Source organism: Brassica napus, chromosome A10 (assembly GCF_020379485.1).
Source record: "Brassica napus cultivar Da-Ae chromosome A10, Da-Ae, whole genome shotgun sequence".
In the NCBI taxonomy this organism is placed as follows: Eukaryota; Viridiplantae; Streptophyta; class Magnoliopsida; order Brassicales; family Brassicaceae; genus Brassica; species Brassica napus.
In genome coordinates this window covers 6308964-6321705 of record NC_063443.1, presented here as the reverse complement: position 1 = coordinate 6321705, position 12742 = coordinate 6308964, and the positions used below count along the sequence as shown (strand labels likewise).

Sequence of the window (12742 nt, the reverse complement as noted above, 5' to 3'; positions counted from 1 at the left end):
CCTAGGCAGTAAGACATGTCACAAGAGTGATCAAATGTCTCGAAGCAGCTATTCAAAGAAGTCTTTGAGGTAAACAATGTTTAATTTTCTATATGAAGAATCATAAGAATGTTCTGGCCTACACAGATAAACTTTAGAGTGTATTTGTTATGCTCTTTTAATCTCTTTTGGACTTAATTGTCTAAAGTTATATGTACAGAAAACCCCTACAGGTGAAAGTTGGAAGAAGACCTGGTGATGCAGAGAACCAGTCAACCAGAGTGCGTTAACCAAAAAAGCTTTACTTGAACTGAACTGGAAGTAAATACAACTTAAGAATGTTTCGTTTTTAGTTGTTACGCGACCTCTTTATTTTTTGATGTTTCTGAGACAGAATAAACTCAAAAAATGTTTGGACAGGTCAAACAATGGAATAGAAGATATGTGTATGGACCAATGTAACTTGGCCAGCAACGGTATGGTTATTCCTCTAAAGCTAAATCTAACAAGCTACATTATCTTTCTTGGTCTCTAAGATTCATAATCATTCTGGATTTAAGCTTTGAAGCCAAAAAAAACAATACCAATGAAACTAATGTGACTGGTTTATTTCCAAAACTTATTTTTTGATGTTAACATTTTCTTTTTGCCAATGCTAACCATACCAGAAGCTCAAGTGGAGTTTGCTATTCTAGCGTACCATCTTTTTTTCAGAGTGATTTAAATGTCAAAGCAACAGTATGAGCTACACCAACAAAAATAGAAGACTGAAGATTAAGGAATTAGAGTTGCGATTAAAAGAAAATTAGAAGCCTGCCTCCTATTTGGTACATTCTATTACATTTATGCAAAAAGCTGCACTGGTGTCAATGCAACAGTTGCGCTTCTCTACTATTTGTTACATTCCATTACATTAACGCAGAAAGCTGCACTGGTGTCAATGCCTCACAGAGATTCCATTACACCCACGACTGGAATAAAACAGCAAGGGCAAGAAATAAAGAAGGCGATCAGAAGTCAGACATTCTCTTTTGGCAAGTTTACTTTGCGGCTGTTGAATGTTGAATCAAGGTATTTATCTGACATATATCTTCTTACTGATTAACGAATGCTCTTTTATTTTCTATCCTAGGCTACCAATTTTTTCCATGGATATAGGGTGTGACCGTGCAAGCAAGGTAATTCATGCTAATTGTATGCGTCTGTGATGTGTATTATCTAGTTATTTATGCGGAGTACAAAGTCTTTATATTCCTTAGCTGCTGTCCTGAGGAGTTGAAAAAACAAAATATTATGCGATTCCAGCCGGTGCTTTTGAAATCGGGCTTGAACAGCTTGAGTTAATGTGCAAAGTTAAGAATATTGCTTCTCTTCAACTATAAGGATACAAGCAAGAGAGTGTTAAAACCTTCAACAAAGGCAATTCATATCTCAGTAGAAAGAAGAAGTATGGTCAGAAGAAAAAAATGATGATGAGCTAAGTAACTGGACCTGATCTTCCTACCAAGTCCTCTAAGGCCTTGGCTGTATCTTTTCTGCCATAAGCATATCAAGAAAAGAAAACAATGTCCGTCTAGCTCCCAGGAGCAAATGAGGAGTTAGTTTCCAGCAATGTCCCTGTCACAAATTTTGTTTGTCTCCATCAAACATTTATAAATGACAATGTTAATTTTAGCTTTTAAATTTAAAATATTAAAGAAAATAGTTATCTTTTAAAGATAAATTTAAAAAGTGATATCAAACTTGGGGTAAAGTTTTATATTAAAATTCCCAAGAAATCAGAATATGCATTTGTTTCTCCAAAAATTCTAAAAGTGATGTTCATGTATAAATGCCGCTTCTATTTTTTATGTTTTTGAAATTATTTTTTCAATAGAACTTTTGGTTCGTACACTATTATTCTTTGTCTTTAATTAGCAAACAATTTATCCATACCTGTATATTAATTTACAGAAGTCCGACACCAAATAAGATATAAACTTATTTATTATAATGTTATCAAAATTATATTAGACCAAAGTTACAAAAACAACATTTACACATTCTAAAAAAATCAAGTACAAATAAATATTTTTTCTACAGCTAAAATATAGGTCACTAATATTTAATAGTATGTTCAATACGCTTCCAATTAATATTATTATATAAATTAATATTTTCACTATTTAATAATGCACTGTCAGACAAATCTTAAATGGTTTCAGTTCTAAAACAGTCAACAATAATCGATATTAAAAATCTACATAAAACAATATTAATAAATTTAAGTGCATTATTGAACAAATATTTTTTGTTCTGATGTATTTTACTTATATGAAATTTTGTTCCCTAAAATATTTCAAATCTTATATACAAGTAAAGTTTGCAAAACATTTCAGGAAAAAAGTAACTCAAACTACATTTCAAGTTACTCATTTTCATTTCATATACTGTAAATGAAACTTATTTGACATTAAAATAGCTCTGTGCAACAGCATATAAAATCTTAAAAGTCATATGTATCAAAAAATTACCATAAAAGTCAAAATAGTAAGTTGTAAATATTTTTTAAACACTATTTTCATTACAATCAATGAAGATATAAAGACCGGCGATTACCATAATTCTGACAAGAACAGTCCGTCGAACCAAACCAAAAGTTCCTGGAAACAACATCTCACACATGGGAGACAAAGATCAACATAGAGATAACACAATCTTTAACTTTACCAATCAAAGTTAAAATAAACAAGGATCAAATCATAAGAAACCAAGAACAAAACAATGCATGTTGACTACAATAAAGCTCCTTTGAACAAAGACAAGGCGAGGACTCCAGACTAGGACCTCTGGCTTGCGTCTCCTGCTATATAGAATAGCACATGCAATATAAAGACCAAAGTTTCATACACCAGGAAACAGAACAATTAAGTTCATTAGTCGTCAACCGGAATGGCAGAGACAGAGAAGAGAACTCGAAACACTATGTAAAGCTTGATGGAAGAAGAGATTTTGATCAAATCTTAAGGGTAATGAAAAGGACCGAAACAACTCACAATCGAGTTCAAACTTGCTCGAAAGATCGAAACCAATAGTGACCCAAAGAAAGCTCAGAGACGACATGCAACACAAACAAAACAACACATGGTTTCAAAGATAAAATCAGATCTAGAGGGTAAGAAAACCCAACCCGCTTTAACTAGCTATATCAAGCAAAGAAGATCAATTAACATTGCATTGAGATCATCAATAAACTCATTAATCTCCTGAAAAGACAAAATCAAAACTTGATTAAGTTACCCAAAAGAAGAACATGAAGAAAATCAGATGATCTCAGTTGACAAAATATGATAAAAAACCAAAATCAAAGATCCAACTCCAGCTCTAAGGGAGTAACCGGAATCAGAGAAGAAGCGTAACAATGGATAATGGAAGAGAGAATGAAATTTTTTTTTTATGAAAGAAAATGATTAGATTTTTCTCACGGCAATAGTAAATTGTAAATGATCAAATAAACACAATTATTCTAAAATTAAGATAATAATTTACATGTGATAAAATATGATATAAATAAATAAATTTAAAAGTATATATCCGCGCGTAGCGCGGAAAAACGATCTAGTATGTATAATGTAACAAATGTGTACACGATGCACATGCAACTGATCAAAAAATTTATTAATCAGTGTACAATATATATTTAATAACAATTGTACACGTGGATATTTACGATAACATGTACATGTAACTCATTAAGAAATTTTGTAATCAGTGTACATGTATATATATTTAGTAATAAGTGCACACATGGATATGTACGATAATGTGTACATGTGTTCAATGTTAACCCGATTTTTCGCATGTACATTAATTTCATATACGTGTACATGTGTGAAGATGTTCAATTAAGTTATGTTTTACGGTACATTTAAGTGAATGTGTACAATTAATATGAGTGGCAATTTTGTAATAATTTCATCTTCTTCATATTAGGGTTTTCAAGGGTTTCCTGCAAATAGATCTCAGAGCCGTTATTGATTATTTATCATGGAATCTTCATTTTTTTGCGTTTTACTTCTATAACTTACAACTATAGTATAAATTAACCGATTAGAACCAAAAACCAAGCAAAAACAAGTTTTGATTTTCGAGTTTTGGAAGATTATATCCAAAACACATAGTTCTTCTCTGCCAAACATTTACCCGCCGATTTCCTAATCGTCTACGCCATTATGCCGTCATCACCCAGCGGTCATTTGTCGGATTGGTTGAAATTCCGGTTGTCCGAAAGCTTCTTCGTCTTCTTCTCTCCCATAACCATAATTTTTTTGTAGGAGATAATTAACCAATTAAAAAAATACTTTTTACGGATATATCCAAGGTTATTTATCTATCAATTCTAACTTTATCTCAAAGTCCATCAAGTCATCACCGATATTTTTTCAAAATTCAAACTCTCTAACTAACCTAACCAACATAAATTGTTATTTTACTGAAATACCCATCTCTAGTTTTACTTTTTCAGAGATAAATGAGTCTTCAACCACCAAAAACTGTTTTGGTAGCACAATCTGTTTCTGAGTGTAATAAAAACACGTAAACTGTCTTTTTGTGTTAATAGCTCTTTTTCCTAATGGTTTAATATAACGATACAGACACGCAAGTAAAAGTACAAAGGAAGAAACCAACAAAAAAAACAAGGGAAAATTGCCAAAAGAGAACAAGAAATCAGCACCTTCTTCTTTCTTGTCTCTGCTCCTTCATCAAGAAACTTTCTCTTGCCTTTTCCTGCAACCTGAACCGAAGAAGTCTCCTCGTCTGCTACAACATCCGTATGATCCACGCTCTTATCAGCTTCTGACCCTCTATCATGGCTGTCGGGTTCCTCCATTTTAGACTCTTTAGGGTCTAAAACTGGCCAGTCTGTGCTGCTCCAATCATACTTGTTCCTGATCCTCTCCAAAACAAGGTCCACTCGTTCATCTTCCATCTCACCCTCCCTTGTGTACTGAGCATCTAGAAACACATCACCATTACCAGTCACTGATATGACCGGGAAGAAGTTATCCTGCAAACAGTTAAAACATGAAAATCCAAACAAAATATATACAACAACCATATAAAAGAAAAAAATAGAGAGAATGTTACCTTCTTAGTTAAGGAGTCCTCGAGCTCAATGATGTCTTCATAAGAAACTTTTGCAACTCCTTTCCAATTGCCACACCTTGGACCTTTGAAGCTGTCTGAGACTCTTCTGCCTAAAATTTCTCCAAAATCTGGAATTGCCTCCATAATCCAAATCTGGAGAGCATAGGAGAAACCCTCGAAAATGTAGCTCTCCTTCTTACCCAACTTCTTCCTAGCCTTCTCAATCGAACTCAGCAGGAAATCATACGAGTGAAGACCCCAATGGAACTTCCGAACCTTGTCAAAATCCATCACCAACTTGATGTACATATGAGGGATGGACACCTTCTCATCTCTCCCCATCACCACACCCACTATTACACACAAGTAGATCAACCTCATCCTATCAAGCCGAGTCCAGGTGTGAACTTCTTGTAGATGAACCTTTCTGATCGACTGCAAGGTGATCTTACCACCTGTGTGCAGTAGGTTACTCCAAAAACCCCCGTCGTTTTTCCATTTCACTACGTCACTGTTAGTTTCCCGTGTAATCTTGAGGCCTGTCACGGCATGGTACTCCTGAAGCGAAAACCGAAGAGGCGTCCTCGCAAAAACAAACCACTTCTCATGCAGCTTTGAGGTAATCAGCTGCCTACATATGAAGCTATCCACTAGTTTCCCAGAGAACTTGAGATCATTTTCGGCAATAGCCATGATATGTGTGAAAACTGGATCTCTCTTCACATCATCATACTCGGCACACATAGCTTTCTTCAGATCTCTGATAAGTTCCATGCGGCAACTGTTGTTGATCTTCTTAACCCGAGGTTCTGAACCCTCTGCATACAATCGTTTGGGTAGCTCAAGCTCCATATCTACAAAAGATAATAAAACACATGGTTGTTAACACCAAAAGACATCACATGAAAGCATAAACACGCAAACGTCCGAAACAAGCGTAAGAGTGAAACTGAGCCAAACACAAGATAATAATCAAAACCAAACACCATTGTCTAATCAAATTTAAATTTAGAAACACAGTAGATCGATTAATCAAATTAAAACAAGTCAATCTCCATCTCGCAAACAAATCAGCAAACTAAGACAATTAAGAGTCAACTACACACAAACTTTGTTCAGCGAAATCAGTATCGTAACAGTCACGAACACAAACAATAACATTGTTCAACGAAATCAGTATCGTAACACTCACAAAGACAAACACAAACACTAACATTGTTCAATAAAATCGGTTCACATAATCAAAAAGTCAATCCACACAAGCAAACAAATATTGATCCAAGTCAAAGTAACAAAATTAATAATGAAACAAAGACTAAGACAAATCAAAGAAACAAACCGTTCGCAAATTGAGAACAGATAGCCGGATGAGAGAGGCGGAGACGGGGATAGAAGCCAAAAGGTGGAGAGAAATGGAGAGAAGCGACGAGAAGTAGAGAGGCGGAGAGTAGCGGAGAGGTGAAGAGAATCAGAGAGAAGCAGCGAGAAGCGGAGAGGCAAAGAGAAGAGGAGAGGTGGCGATAAGCGGAGAGGCGGCGAGAGGTGGAGAGAACCGACGAGGCGGCGAGAGGAGGAAAGACGCCGAGAGAGGCGGAGAGAAGCAGAGAGGTGGCGAGAAGCGGAGAGGCGGCGAGAGGCGGAGAGAGGTGGAGAGAAGCGGAGAGTAGCAGAGAGACGTAGAGGTGGAGAGAGAAGCTTCGGTGGGTTCCGTCGTTGATTTCACCGGAGGGAGCACAACGGAGAAGACAAAATCGCCATCTTTATCTCCGTGAAAGAGAGAGGCGGAGAGACCAACGATGTTAGGGTTAGGGAAATCAAACTTTTGACCCCTTTTCTTCTGATTTTTTTTTCTAACCCGGTAACTTTATTAAACCGAATCATTTTTAATTTTTTATAAAAAACCAAATTAATTATGTTTAATAAGATTAATTAAAGGTTACTTTTGGTATTATGGAAAACATTATACTATAGGGACTACTTTAGGTTGGATTTATACTATAGGGACAACTATGCTGATTTCTTGTTCTCTTTTGGCAATTTTTCCAAAAAACAATTAATAAAGGTTGTAAATTCAAAGTGAACGCCATTTTGTGCAATGTGGCAATCACCCAAAGTTAACGCCTTATTTGCTTTGCTCTATCTTAGCCTTCCTCTTTTCGTTAACAAAGAAGACGAGTAGAGCCACGACGGAAAAGACGCTGAAGCAGACAGAGGCAATATCTAAGGACTTGTGGCGGCCACTGATAGCCTGAACGCTGAAAATATTGGTTGTCTTGTCCTCGTTTGTGCTCTGTCCAAAAGCAACTTCATGGTCCTTGGTATCAACAGCGTATGCACGAACAAAGTAGGTCCCTGTAGGGATGTCGCGCTCGAGGGTATAGTCGAATGATTGACCGGCTTTCATAGCGGGATCATAGGACCATGAAGAGATCTTGTGTGGGCAGCTCTTGTCCTTGAAGAGCTCATTTTCTGTCTTACGCCATGGTCGGTCAACTTGGCTGGCCGGAGCGTAGCACAGCTTTACTTTAATGGCCTTAAATTTGTAAGTGATAATAGTCAAGTGGGCCTCGAAACTACAACATCTCAAGCCCAACTGAAGTCGAGCCCAAGTGTGGAAGCGCTAACGACAGAGCAACGGCTCTCTGTCTCTAGTGGTGAAAGAAGAGGAGTTCGTACGAGTAGAGATGAGACAAGATTGGAGAACCGCTTCCTTATGCTGTTATCTATCTGTCAAGACTGACTAGCTTAAGGATAAGATTGTGAGCTGTAAAGTGTAGAGATCTAGAGGATTCTAAGGCCTCTATATATTGTAGGAGGTCGATCTTGTAAAGGTTAATGTTGTGAAAATAATAAAGAGAAGTTAAAGTTTTCTCTTGTTCAAGTCTGTGTATCAGTCATTGGTGCCTAGATACAAGACAGATCTGCTTCAGGCATGGCAACTAGCTACCAAGACAGCTGAAGCCACTGATGATACTCATATCTCTAGGTTCTTCTCTCGAGCAGTGTCAACTGAAGCGGGTCCAGGTGTTCCAGCTGATGATGATGTAGTCGCTGAACCAGAGGTTGTGGTTATTCCAGAAGTTCCAGCTGCTGGAACTCAAGTCAATACGCACCCAATGCAGACTAGAAGGAAGGCAGGGATTCACAAACCAAACTCGAGATATGTTTTGTTAGCACCAAAATATGATACTACGGTGCCAAAAGATATTGTTGCTGCGATGGCTCATCCTGGCTGGAATGGAGCTGTAATGGATGAGATGGGAAACATTCATATGCTGAATACTTGGACACTAGTGCCCTTCACTGAAGATATGAATGTCTTAAGCAGCCGCTGGGTGTTCACGGTTAAAATGGGTCCAGATGGGAAGGTGATTAAGCTCAAAGCTCGTCTTGTGGTAAAGGGATATGAGCAGGAAGAAGGTCTGGATTATCTGGAAACCTTTAGTCCAGTTGTGAGAACGGCTACAATACGTTTGGTTCTGAACATTGCAGTAGCAAAAGGATGGGAGATAAGACAACTAGATGTCACGAGCGCCTTTCTACACGGTGATTTGCAAGAACCTGTTTATATGTATCAACCGGAGGGTTTTGTGGATCATACACGGCCTAATCACGTCTGCAAACTCACTAAAGCTCTCTATGGCCTTAAACAGGCTCCTCGTGCGTGGTTTGATACCTTTAGCCACTTCTTGATTGATTTTGGCTTTGATTGCAGCAAGTCTGATCCATCGCTCTTTACCTATCATCATCATGGGAAAACAATGGTGCTTTTACTGTATGTTGACGACATCTTACTTACTGGGAGTGATACAGAACTGCTGGAATCTCTTCTGGACTCTCTCAACTCGAGATTCTCTATGAAAGACTTGGGGAAGCCACATTACTTCTTAGGAATCGAGATTGAAGCTCACTCTAGGGGGTTGTTCATGCATCAGAAGGCGTATACTGAAGAGATACTGCACATGGCAGCAATGAGTGACTGCAACCCTATGCCAACCCCACTGCCACAGCGTCTAGAGCAACTTGATACATCACCCTTTCCAGAACCCACCTACTTTCGGAGTCTCGCAGGGAAGCTTCAATACCTCACTATCACCAGGCCTGACATCCAATATGCTGTCAATTATGTGTGTCAGAGGATGCATCTCCCTACAAACTCTGACTTTGGTCATTTAAAGCGTATTCTGAGATACTTGAAAGGCACACTACAAATGGGGTTACATTTGAGAAGGGACGATTGTCTCACACTGTCAGCATACTGTGACAGTGATTGGGCTGGTTGCTTAGAGACAAGAAGATCTACAACTGGTTTTTGTACTCTTCTTGGACAGAATCTAATCTCTTGGTCGGCTAAGAGACAACCTACGGTGTCCCGGTCATCCACGGAGGCTGAGTACAGGGCGCTTGGAGCAACGGCACAGGAGATTGCTTGGATATCATGTCTGCTTCGTGACTTAGGTATTTCCCAGCCTATGTCGACTCTTCTCTTGTGTGACAACTTATCTGCGGTCTATCTAAGTGCAAATCCGGCTCTTCACAAACGGTCAAAGCATTTCGACACTGACTATCACTACATACGAGAGCAGGTGGCCCTTGGATTGATTGAGACGCAACACATTCCGGCCACAAAGCAGACTGCAGATATCTTCACCAAGCCCTTACCACGACAAGCTTTTTGTGAACTAAGAAGCAAACTTGGTGTACAAGAAGCCCCACCAAGTTTGAGGGGGAATGTAAGTGATAATAGTCAAGTGGGCCTCGAAACTACAACATCTCAAGCCCAACTGAAGTCGAGCCCAAGTGTGGAAGCGCTAACGACAGAGCAACGGCTCTCTGTCTCTAGTGGTGAAAGAAGAGGAGTTCGTACGAGTAGAGATGAGACAAGATTGGAGAACCGCTTCCTTATGCTGTTATCTATCTGTCAAGACTGACTAGCTTAAGGATAAGATTGTGAGCTGTAAAGTGTAGAGATCTAGAGGATTCTAAGGCCTCTATATATTGTAGGAGGTCGATCTTGTAAAGGTTAATGTTGTGAAAATAATAAAGAGAAGTTAAAGTTTTCTCTTGTTCTAGTCTCTTTCACAAAATTCAGGCTCCTTTGTAGCAGTCGAGCTTACCTTCCATGTAATGCTCAACTTATCAACTCCTGCAGCCAAAACTAGAAACCAAAACATCCACAATGGATCAGCCTCGATATATGTCAGTTATGACTCCATTCTTATAAATTACGGGAAGATAATTAAAATATGATTTGTATCACATTTTAAAATAATTATAATTAAGGAGTCTTATAAAACCAGGGATGTAATTCAGACTTTGGGACCTCTGGTTGAATAGCTCACTGAATATTTTTGACATTTAAGGTTTTTACAAAATAACCATTGACTAAAATGACATAATTTGTAATAACATAATTAATCAGACAAAAAAAAACATTGATTAAAATCGTAAACCCAGCAATATTGAATCTTGAACACCCAAAGATATGCTGGATTTAAGGAACGAAATATGGATAAAAGAAATATACGTACCAACACCTTCTCCAACACGGCTGGGTGTAGCGGTGACCTCAAGTGCGCTTTTCTCCAGGTCAGAGAAGAGCCTTTCTTTGGTAGCAGCATGACTGGATTGGATCAGTAAGCAGATTAGAAGTGAAGCGAAAAGGATCTTATGGATAGCCATGGTTATCCTTAAATATGACTATCGGAAAAATAAGGCTAGTGAGGAGAAAATGAATATGCCTGTGTTTTGCTAACTTGTATCTTTGATAAGAAAGGTGAGGTGAACATCTACTCTATTAAAATAGAGTCCTAAATTTATCTACTATTAAAGTTGTCATTAAAGTTTTGGACTCATTTAAATTTGTTAGGAAGCTACTTATTTTATGGACTATTTCAAGTTTGTTACAATATAATTATATTACACGCCACTATCTATTATAATTTAACCAACTGTACCGATTGTTATCTCCAATTACATTAACAATACAATAACTCTTATTGGACCTATTTTCGTTTAGATGAAACTTGGCTTACAGAAACCTGTCATTATGAACAAAATATTATCAGTATATAAACTTCAATCGGTCTTACCACAACATAAAATTCACAGACGTACCTTTTGAATGAATTAGAGGTTATATATTACATGCATTTTCTAATTTAAATAATATTCACATCTACTAATTTTGAAAATACAATCCAACTAAAAGAACATTAGAAAAATATAAAATATATCTAATCTATAAATTAGTGAGATAATATTGATAATAGATTTGATCAAATCTATACAAACTTGACATACACACTAAATCACCGATAACAACTTAATAAGATTTTTTGTTATATATATATTATTTTATTTCTATCTTGCTAAACCCTATCGGCTAATCCGACCAGCCCCGGGAAGATCACACGTAATGTTACAGAGTAGACTGGCTACCACATTGCATAACCCGAGTTTGAAATATTTCCCGACTAATGCCAAGAAGTGAATCAATCATATATTATTCTGTTATATTGGAAAAATTGATATCTAATTTTAAACAAAATTTTCCTCCTTATAATATGACCTTCCAATTGCTCGACTTCTCATCTCCATTCATAATTTTTCATATCTTAACTTCATATAAGAACATCAAAAACTATGGAAATCAGAATATGCTATCGATTCTTTTTAAAATGAAAATCAAAATATCTTCGGGACACTCATTATACCTAATCGTTAGCACATCACTATAAATAATCCTCCATCAACTAATCACTAAAACATGGTTTAACAAAATAATTTAAATAAAATATAATATTTTATATTAAAGAAATATAAATCGAAATTATTTTCCATATATTTTAACATATCTTCTATTAAAAAGAGAAGTATCATTTTTATCTACCATAAAAATTCATAATAGATCTATTTCCTTAATTACATATAATTGATTATTTACATTAATCTATTGAATATATAAGATTTCTAAAAATCTTAATAACTATAAATATATTAAATTACAAATCTGTTGAGATAAATCTAACAAAATCTTACTAAAATTTTTAAATACTTTTAACATTAATAAATTGAATAATTTCGTAAGTAGTAATATAATATTATTATAATTTTTTTTAAATTACTATAAAAATAAATAAAATTATATGCTTTTTATAAATTTTAGAATTATTTTTATATTATATTACAATAGAAGTAATATATGAATTAAATATGAATACTATATTAATTAATAAATTAACATACTAAAAAAATTATTTCATTTAAATAAATAAATAAAATAGTATTCACCATTTAAAAATATCAAAATATTATTCACCGTTTAAAAGGAGTAAAATTTGTAAATTATGTAATATTTTATATAAAATAAAGTAAAATTGTTAATATATGTTAAACTTTTTATCTACAACTATACATTATCTATTTATTTATTTTAAAATTGCAACATATATTATCTAAAAATGATTACATAAAAATATAATAGAATATAGCTAACATTTACTTTAAGTGCTATTTACAAAATATGCTATTCGAAAACTTTAATTTTTATTTCATTTAAGATACTAAAAGAATTCAATTTTACTTATTAATTTAATATTTATTTTTAATTATGACAAAGAATGTTGAAAAAGTA

At 35.6% G+C, this 12742-nt stretch overlaps 2 protein-coding genes across 2 annotated transcripts; both read right to left on the bottom strand.

Moving 5' to 3' along the window:
• Positions 1-3161: 3161 nt before the first annotated feature.
• On the bottom strand, positions 3162-6576 carry LOC106399004. The gene is made up of 3 exons (XM_048742116.1): positions 5107-6576; positions 4694-5026; positions 3162-3224 (listed from the first exon to the last, which is right to left on the bottom strand). Exons 1-3 carry the CDS (start codon positions 5956-5958, stop codon positions 3162-3164), a joined length of 1248 nt encoding a protein of 415 aa, XP_048598073.1. The 5' UTR covers positions 5959-6576.
• Positions 6577-7104: 528 nt separating this feature from the next.
• Positions 7105-10876, bottom strand: LOC106409550 (high-affinity nitrate transporter 3.1-like). The gene is made up of 3 exons (XM_048743283.1): positions 10638-10876; positions 10195-10264; positions 7105-7646 (listed from the first exon to the last, which is right to left on the bottom strand). The coding sequence occupies exons 1-3, from the start codon at positions 10786-10788 to the stop codon at positions 7229-7231; spliced, it is 639 nt and encodes a 212-aa protein (XP_048599240.1). The 5' UTR covers positions 10789-10876; the 3' UTR covers positions 7105-7228.
• Positions 10877-12742: the final 1866 nt, after the last annotated feature.

Excerpts from the sequence above, each read along its gene's own strand:
- LOC106409550 (XM_048743283.1), bottom strand. The coding sequence starts at position 10,788 with ATGGCTATCCATAAGATCCTTTTCGCTTCACTTCTAATCTGCTTACTG. Across the intron at positions 10,265-10,637 it reads CCGTGTTGGAGAAGGTGTTG|TTTTGGCTGCAGGAGTTGAT; the intron begins GTACGTATATTT and ends TTTGGTTTCTAG. Across the intron at positions 7,647-10,194 it reads ACTGCTACAAAGGAGCCTGA|ATTTAAGGCCATTAAAGTAA; the intron begins ATTTTGTGAAAG and ends TATCACTTACAA.
- LOC106399004 (XM_048742116.1), bottom strand. The coding sequence starts at position 5,958 with ATGGAGCTTGAGCTACCCAAACGATTGTATGCAGAGGGTTCAGAACCT. Across the intron at positions 5,027-5,106 it reads AGGACTCCTTAACTAAGAAG|GATAACTTCTTCCCGGTCAT; the intron begins GTAACATTCTCT and ends AACTGTTTGCAG. Across the intron at positions 3,225-4,693 it reads CAGAGACAAGAAAGAAGAAG|GAGATTAATGAGTTTATTGA; the intron begins GTGCTGATTTCT and ends TTGTCTTTTCAG.